Here is a 9,666-nt window from a genome sequence, read left to right as displayed (position 1 = left end):
TCTGTCTTACCCAATCATTGCATCTGTAGATGACAAAACTTAGCACAGTGTCTTACGGTAGCCGAGGCCGGCTGTGCATGCATACAGTACTTCCTCTTGCTTCAGGAAAGACTTTTTCCTTCTGAACTTCCCTCATAGTGGATTTTGTTCCCCCCTCCCGTGTTTCTGTTGGCTCTAAGCCTTCTCATTCCTTTGTATGTCTGGCGTAGTGCCACGATGACTGTGTTCCAAAGGAAAACTCCACCTCCCACACCCACGGCTAATTACTATAAAACATGACATTGCATCGTTCATCCATCACTTGTGCACATCTGCTTTCCACGCTCTCATCCCTCCAGAAAACAAGTTCTAGCCTCATGGAGGAAATGCCTTTGAGCGAGTCAAGTCCTCGAGAGGCAGAGAGGTGCAGGAAGCCATGGCTTTTATCCGTAGTTGCGCTGTTGCTGATGCTGTTCTGTACATTGGGTACACTGATCTATACTTCATTCAAGGTAAGGTGGTGATAGAGTCTACAGCTGCTAATTATATCATATAAAATCATTTATTTGTTAGGCTGATTATTATCATTGCCACTCAGCATTGCTAGAGGTAGTGGGAAGGAAGACATTTGACAGTGCAAACAGTGTAAACAATTTAAGCCTTATAATGACGTGGCTCCTCAAATGTGCTTTTACTCATCTAAATGTTGTAAGGCAAAAGACACCAGGAGATACTGTATGTTCTCTGTAGGCTTGAACTAGGTAAAATTGTATGTTTAAACTGAGTAGGTGTCTGTAGAGGTTCTTTATTCCTTCCTGGGACTCCTCTAGTACCTTCTTGATAGGCAAAGAGGAGATCTGCAACATCTTGCTCATCTCCAGGCATTTCCAGCCAACCTGTGGTCTCACTGGGGGAAGAGTCACCAAACAATAATGGGAGACAGAATAAAATGACAGGAAGCAAGTGCATGTTGAAGAGGGCCATGGTGCCAAACTAGAAAAAAGGAAAACCTGGGTTCCAGTTCTAGATTAACTTGCCCATAACCTGCTGTGCAAATTTCAGAAGGCTGTTTCATTGTTCTGATTCTAGTTTTTAGGTCTGCAACATGGTAATAAGGAACTAGATCTATTTATTTAATGCCCTGTTAGTCATTAATTACAGTGCTCAGTTATTTACCTAGGAGTAGGACAGACCATATAGTTGTAGTTTAGGAATCCTAAGGTGAGGACAATGACTTTGGGCTGGGGTGACCAGGGAAGGCTTCATGGAGGAGGAAGGAGCACATGTCTGTTTGGGAAGCCCCTGATGGTTATCAGGAATTTCCCATTGAACTCTAGTGTAAATTGTGGGTCTAGATGGGATCTGAACTGGGAATGTATGTCAGTTAGGTTCTTTCTAGAAGTGTTTTCTCTTACAGGACAGCCAGGGCTACACAGAGAAATCAAAAGAACAAAAAACAAAGCAAAACAAAACAGACAAAAAAATTGACCAGAAAGACCAGAAATGAATTAAATAAGACTTTATATAGTTCAAGAGTTGGCCTATTTCTGGGTATATTAAAAAATACTAAATCTTGGGCAGAATAAGATGACATAAATCTGCATAAGAAAGGGTAGTGATGTGAGCCCAGAAACATTTCTCTAAGGAGACCAACCAGCAATGGTCTCGAAGGTATGGTTCTGCACTGACCAGGTTTTGAGAAAAGAGGCAGGAGGAAGTAATGCACTGTTGATTCAACGTTAGTTAGTGTGGTGCTGGCTAAAGGCTTACATAGAGCCCATTATTCTCTAGTCTGTAACTGTACAAATGGATGAAAGGCAGAGGGAGTTCTAACCCCAGCCCCACCCTTCCAAAGAATGAACCAAGACATGAACTTTCTAAAGCAATGAATGTTGAGCAGACTCAGCATTCTCAAGTGGTTAAAGGAGGAAGGGCAAGAATACATTAATTTCATGCTGGAAATGCTTTTTCCTCCTGCAAACTTCCTCAAGTCTTACTAGTCAGGTGGCTCTGAGCATCAGCCAGTCTAGGTGCCACTGACTCCTCCTGCTTGCGATGAGTGGCCGAGGAAAATGCCTCTCTGAGTGACATCTCTTCCCATAATCAAACCTAGTTAATTCATGATTTCTGAAACCTTGATTCCAGAATTTCCTCTCAAAAGAACACACCCCTTTCAATGGAGGGTTCCTCTTCTAAACATAACTAAGAGTTTATCCCAAATTTAGGGAAATGAAAAGTTTTGGAGTCTTTTTTTTTTCCTGTTGGGATAACTTGGCAGCATAGTTACTATGGAAACTACCCTGGCCATCAGGATTAGCTTCAGTATTACACTTTCCTTATTAGCTACAAATAAGTATTTTGAGCAGAGAGCTCTGAGTGGCTGGCATGTGGTGAGTCGTTGGTGCTCACTTCCACCTTTCCATACTTAGGAACTTAGAAGTTTTATTTTTTTCCTTCCACTCCAGTTGTTTTTGTTTTTGTTTTTGTTTATTTTAGGTGCAAATCTCCATTTTTAAAAATCTCTTCTTCTAAAAAATAATTCCCCATATAAAATCTTATGTTTAGAGATAAGTTATGAAGCTTAGTTTCTTTCAGAAATCATCCTGAGAGAGCTTTTTTTCTCACCCTATTTTCTAGGAGATGCACATCTAGTTAATAAACTAGACTTGAGCTCAACGAGGTTGGCCAACTCCTCTATGAAAGTAGTTCACAAAAGCTGTCTCTGAAGAATCTAATAGTCAGGAAAGTCCCTTTCTTCAGTGATGAATGGTGGAATTCCAGAAGGGAAAATGGAATTTGTATAACTGTACTTGCAACCAGACAGAGTAGATTTCCTTTCCAAACATATGCGGTTAGGATTAGCCTGGAGTTTGTTATGGCCATTCTGAGACAAACCACGCCAATCTGGTCTTAAAGCAAAGTGAGGTTAGAGGACCAACTGATCCTTCTAAATAAAAGCACAACTAGAGTAAACTGAAAACTTTGTACGGAGCTTTTTGTAATAGCACCAGAATTATAAATAGAAACTGCCCCAGTGAGTCGTAGGGGTGAGGGAGAGTTTTGAATGAGAGTCTGGTTGGGGATGCCAGCCTCTCTTATCAGCCATATGACCTTGGGCTACTTGCTTCATCACTAGGTTCTCATTTCCTCATCTGCAGAAGGAACATGGTAATTCTTACAGACTTGTCTCAAGAATAATGAGGCAGTGATATGCCTGACATGCCTGACTCATTTGAGGCTCTAGATGGCTGTGATTAATATTCATACCTTTGCTGCTTATAGGGTTTACAATAAATATAAACCAGTAAGGTCATTTAAAATATGTATGGGTTGTCTGACTCCCCTTCCTCAGTAAAAGACCTCATCTCTCAACCAAACTGATAATTTTCCAATTACATTTTCACTTATGGCAATATTTACAGATAAAGTCAATGGTGTTTTCTACCTCCAAATAGATATTAAAGCAGCTCACAATAGTCTTTCTGGGTGTTTGTCTCTGTTAGTTCATTGTGTATAGATTAAGATGTTCTGTGTACTCCTTACACAGGGTGATAGCTGGAACAAAACCCATGACATTTATATTTTGGTGGCTATTTAATTGCTTCATGTGTGATGTTATTCTAGTTAGATTAAAAACTTTCTGAGAGGTAACAATTGTACATTAAATTTGTCTCTCTTGGTTATAATGCTAGTATAATGTTGAAACTCTAGGTAAGTAAGTTGTTTAATTTGTCTGTATAATCAGCATCACTATCAAATAGCTGATAATTAAAATAGATGATATTTACTGAGAAGTCTCAGGTAACATGTCTGGAGAAGTCCTTTCCAAGAATCAGCATAGTAAAGTAAGAATAACAGGTTTAGTGAAATCTGCTGTTTCTTTCTGGTTAATAGATAAGGAAATCAGAGTTCTGGGAGTCTCTGCTGTAAGCCTGTCAGTCTTTGTGCTGAACTGACTTTGTACATCTCTTCTTAGAAAACCTAAAATGTGGGTGAAATAATCACAGGAGTACAATAGACTTCAGGAAATACAGTGTCTTCTAGTTTTTAGATTCATGGCTTCTCCTCTTTTCTATTGCACCTCTTTATCGGTATAAAATTCACGTATTATAACCTCAACAGATGTATACTAAATAGTGCAGAATACCATGTACACAAAACAGACACACAAGATGGAAAGTCACAACTCTAAAAATTTAGTACAGATTTTCCAGTCTAAGTCTATTTTCCTGTAGTTAAGTTGTTAAGTTGTCCATAATTGTCATTTGATACAAACATCATAAAATAATTGAAATACTGTTTCTGTGATGCTGACCCTCTGTACTTTTTAGTCACTCACATTCAGAGCCCTAGTGATTTGATAGTATTTGTTTTATTTTCTTAATTTAGCTTAACATTTTACAATTCAGCAACTTGAAGTTTATATTCCAATTTATTTTGACTTATGATTTTGACTATAGCAATTGAAAATTACCTTCTTGGACTTGATGTCCACATATAATGTCATATCTGAAAGCAATGAATCTTGGCATCATATATCTTACTACCTACTTGATATATATCAAACACCACAAATCAACACCTTCAAAAGATGTGATGTTCCTCTCTTACTTTATTTCTCTGAGTCTTGCAATTTGGGGCAATTAACTTAACTTTTTTCAGTGACTACCATCCTAAATCTTAGAGTTATCTTTTTTTCTTCCCATTGCCTCATGCCAGCATTCATGTCAGGAACTCCAGTTACTTCTCTCTTTGTTTTAGATCTATCCTAGATTAACCTAAGGACACTGTTCTCCTGGTTCAGCTGTCTTAAATGCTATCGCGACAGGCGTACATCGCTCTATCAGACCAGTCTCTTCACTCTCCAGCACCTTGGTCAGAGGCACTATTTTCTGGTTTATAGAATCCAGTCCATGATTAACCAACTTATTGCTTTTTCCTTCCATTCTCTTTGTTTTTTTTCCCCTAGCATAATAGCTGGAAAAGTCCTTTTAAAAAAACATATATCAGCCTCCAAGTTTAAAAAAGTCCTTTGAGCACTGTGCTCCCAGGAAACCAATGCATTTTGAGTACCAAAAACTTTGTGCCTTATTTTTAACCCCAAAACATTTAGTAGCATTTAAGTGATTGTATTTGTAAATCAGCCATAATTAATGTCACCTTTCAGGATGTAAAGACAAGCATGTTGCAGACATTTGAAACACTTGTTTCTGATTCTTAAGGCAGCCTAGTGATTATACACAGCAATGTGTTTTTCTATTTTCAAAAATAAATATTGCTAGAGCCAATACTGTTGTTTTAAGTAAAGAAAAACATAAGCAGAGGTTCCATTTCCTCCCACATGTAACAGATCATCTTGGGAAATGATGGGGATTTGGAGACTGCAGTTAGTAGTAAACTATAGAGGAAGAACACAGCTTCAACCCTTACCTTGTGTGTCAAAGGTAAATGAACATAAAGAGACACCAAAGTCCTGGATGAAGGAACCCCCTCCTTCCCCAAAAAGGATCTGCTACCTTTCTTCTCATTACCAAATCTAGCATTCAATGACACCATTTGAAAAATTAAAACAATTCACGCTTTCCTTTGTCTCCGTGGACAGCTAAACTTGTGTGACTGATATGCCCCTGCCCCCACTTCCGTGCTCTCTTGCTTCCTCCTGTCTTCCTAAAACCTAATGTCAGCCAACTGTACATCAAATGTAAAGAACAGAGCCAGTCATCTGTAGAGGGAAACAAGGAAGTCAGCCAGGTGGACAGGTGTCCGTGTTTGTGTGTTGGGGAGGGTTATTTGGGGGAGGGGTTGGGGGTTTGGAAAGTAGTTTGCTTCAGAAACCTTAAGCTCTAAACAAGTAGTCAAGCAAGTAGTAACGGTGCCATCATGCTGACCAGTTCTTCTTTTCCTTCTACAGCCATCTGCCAAAGAGCCCTGCATGGTTAAGTTTGGTGAGTAACCCATCTTCCATGGTTTCCTTTCATTTCCCTTCTATTCTGATGCAAGAAGGCAACTGCCAGTGTCCCCAGAAGGCCTGCTTGTCCCTTTGCTCACTTTCAACGGTTGTTTATTACAATCACTCATCTCATACCTGCCATCTGCCCAGTGAGGGCTGAAGCTCCAGGGCTGAGCCCGACTGACAAACCCACACCTGGTGACACTCTTGGCAGGCATAGATATCCCACTTAAAAAACCTTCATGGATCTGCACACGGCAATCAGCTTTTAGTTTGGTGGTTTATTAAGGATATTTTTGAGATCCCTACAACCTTTCATCAAAGCATGTCTTATATTTCTCACATGTCTAATATCTAGTGGAACCTCTGGAACCATCCCTGCTGTTGTAAGTGCACAGAAGACAAGGAAGAAGCACTTCCTCTTTGCTTCTGAGTCACTTTTCGTGACAGTCACCTGATATTCACTCAGAAAACATGGAACACAGTGCTGCTGAGTGTTTTAGTTTCATTTCTGTCGCTTTAATAATATACCGTGACAAAAAAAAAAAAAAAAAAAAAAACTTCTGGAGAAAAGGGATTTATTTTAATTCAACAAGTACAGATGATAGTCCCTCACTGTGAAGAAATCATAGCCACAGGAGTTTGAAACATCTGGTCACATTCAGTCAAGGGCAGAGGGAATGAAGTACACTTGCTTGTTGCTTGCTTTCTTCTGCTCAGTTCTCTTTCCCTACTTCCTTACAGTTCAGGACATCTTTCCTAGAGAATGATGCCAACCACAGTAGGCTGGATTTTTCCACATCTAATAACATAGTTCAGAAAATACTCAATAAGACCAACTTGATACTGACAGCGCTTAGGCTCTCTCTTCTCAGGTGATTATAGACTGTGTCGATTTGACAAGTAATGCTAACCATCACACCGAGTCTCAGAATATTTCTTTGAAATCATGCAAAATATCAAGTGTATATGCTTTTGATTGTTTGCATGGTCAAACAAACACATTTTTATTTGACAGTAGACACTTTTTTAAATTCAGTTTTTCATTCTTCCAACTTTCACTCCAGTTCTTTTTTTCAAGATAATTTGGTGCCCAGTGATTAGGAGAGTCTTTGAATGTGTCCTTCTCTGATTTGTGGGATTTTTTTTTCCAGTGAAAAGAATAGAATACATAATGTGTTTGCAATTTCTCCTTGGTGTGAAAAAATGATGCTAAGGTGTTCTTTAAAAAAAATTCCATGTCTGAATTAAATAGAAAAAAAAATAGACTTGCTCCTGGAGACCTGCCCACTGTATGCCACCAAGGATAAATAGAGAGTCCACTGGAGATGCTGCGAATCTTTGTCTTTGCTTTGCTGCTCAATCCTTCATTCTCTTCCAGAAGCTACCTCCGAGTCTCATCCTAGCTATTTATGTATGAACAAGAATCCTAGTCAATCTTACGTCTTCTGGACTATGCCCTCTATAACTAAAGTTATGGAGGATTAGAGCAAACTTCAGATAAGAACTTTGAATCAGTAAAAGTACCTGTTGGGGACCCTGAAGTTACAAAACCATCAACATTAGAGAAATACTTCAATGTGATACATGGGAAAAGACATTATTAAATATGTATGCATCCCACTTCCTATGTGGCAACACTAGACTAGGGATCATTATATTTAATTAAATACACATATATTAATTAATTAGCACTAGTAAATATTTGGAAGTAAGCCAGATAATGCTATATGAAGTTGAAAGTGGCATGGAGAATCATATTTTAGATACAAAGCATCAAATTCAGAAATACAGAACTGTCAACCAATTTAGAGGTATTTACTGATGCTGAGCTGAGATGATCACTTGAACTCAGCAATCTGAGCCCAGACTGGGCAATACAGCAAGACTTCCATATCAAAATAAAAGTTATTTGAGCACACACAATTCTAAAAACTTATTTAGGTGATGGGAGTATAGCAATTGGAAAATATTTATTATCAAAGACATCATACTCAAGTGGATGTAAGACAGTAGAAAAATGGCCAAAATAATTTATAACATGCTTCTTGCTAACACTTTACATGAAGAAAATTAAAGCAGTATAGAGCAGGGTAGCCAGAAGAGAGCAATGTTGAGTGTAGATTGGTTACAGAATGTGTCATTAATAAAGCACCACACAGTAAATAGTATTCATATAAGAAAGATATGGGGACACATGGATTATAAGCAGTTCTTATTCTAGTCTTGCTGTATAATTCCTCTCTCCCTTCCACTCCCTTCTTCATTCATATTACCTTAGAAGAGGTACAGAGCCATTAGAAACAGAGAGATGGTTTATTCTCACAGTAGATTTAAAATGGGATGTGTGAAGAGTAGTATAGCCCAGGTAAAAAAAATCTACCTAAAGGCAGTAAAGAATGTTTTACAATCAGATAGAGGATGAAATAATAATGTAAATATAATTTTTTCTTTTTCCCTTTCAATTTCTTATAGAACTATTATCCTCAAAATGGCAAAAGACATCTCCTGAACCTCATTGTGTGAATTTGACATCTGATGGGATGCTGAAGATACTTGAGAGTGGAATGTATTTAATTTATGGCCAAGTGATTCCTGTCAATAAGGAAGACATAAAAAACAATGCCCCATTTGTAGTACAGATATTTAGAAAAAAGGATGTCCTACAAACTCTAAAGAATGATTTTGAAATCTTACCTATAGGAGGGATGTATGAACTGCATGCTGGAGATACCATATCTTTGATGTTTAACTCTAAAGACCATATTCAGATAAATAATACATACTGGGGGATCATTTTAATGCCAGATCTCCCATTTATCTCCTAGAGATTGGATTGGTCCTTTCATCTTCTTAAGTGTATCCAGAGATGCTGGTGGGTGGGTTAGAAGGGGTTGATTGCTGGCAATGCACACAGTTTGTGAGGGCTTACAAATTGACACAAGCAGAGCCTCTTGGCCTATAAAATTTTAACCCTCATATCTTTCTGAAGAGGACTCAGTGAGTAGTCCAAATCCCTAATGTTGGGTGTGTAAATACACTTGAGCAATCCATGATAAACGCAGTATGGGCAAGAGAGAACAGAAACCCTTTCAAGGAATGTCTGTCTAACCTTGAATGAAGTCCTGTTTCCATGAGAGTCTTACTTGGCTTGCAAAAGGGTGTAGAGTAGTAGCTGGGCCGTTTGTTTTTCATCATAGTTTCCTTGAGCTGTTTTACCTTCATCCTTCAAACTCTCACCTTCTGAGAGTCTCTTAATGAAACATTGTCAGATTGGTGGGGTGGCCAAGACATGCAAACAACACCTTTCTTTAGAGGTGGGTTTTCTTTTTAAATTTTTTTTAGAGGTGGTGTCTTTAAAGGAGAGGGAACATTACAAAGTCTATTGGGACAGGGATTGAGATGGCATGAAATGAAATTGATCTGGGAAATTTTTTTCTTTTTTTGGTCATTCTCAGGATGCAGGTTCATTCTGAACTTTCCCCTAAGCCTTTGTTGCTTTTGTGTGAATGTATGCATAAATGCTACAAGTAGTAAAATGAGAGTTTGTACCAGAACTCACTAGATTTGGTACTTCTCTGGTTGTATTATGCAATGATAGCACATTTTTGTTTGATGTTCCCTAACTTGCAATTATAACTGTTTTCCTACACCACACAACAATGCTATGATGTTAATAGAGTAGAAAATTTGGAAAAATAATTGCACAATGAGAACATGGATAGATGAATCCTAAG

At 38.3% G+C, this 9,666-nt stretch overlaps 1 protein-coding gene across 1 annotated transcript; it reads left to right on the top strand.

Annotated features, from left to right (window-relative positions):
* Nucleotides 1-356: 356 nt before the first annotated feature.
* Nucleotides 357-8,757, top strand: TNFSF18 (TNF superfamily member 18; the record flags this gene model as incomplete). Its single annotated transcript, XM_080938137.1, has 3 exons — nt 357-491; nt 5,891-5,924; nt 8,405-8,757. The coding sequence occupies 3 exons, from the start codon at nt 357-359 to the stop codon at nt 8,755-8,757; spliced, it is 522 nt and encodes a 173-aa protein (XP_080794263.1).
* Between the last annotated feature and the right edge of the window lie 909 nt (nt 8,758-9,666).

The sequence above is a fragment of the Micromys minutus genome (genome assembly GCF_963924665.1).
Source record: "Micromys minutus genome assembly, chromosome: 1".
In the NCBI taxonomy this organism is placed as follows: Eukaryota; Metazoa; Chordata; class Mammalia; order Rodentia; family Muridae; genus Micromys; species Micromys minutus.
Note: the sequence above shows the minus strand (reverse complement) of the source record. Positions and strands in the feature narration are given on the sequence as shown.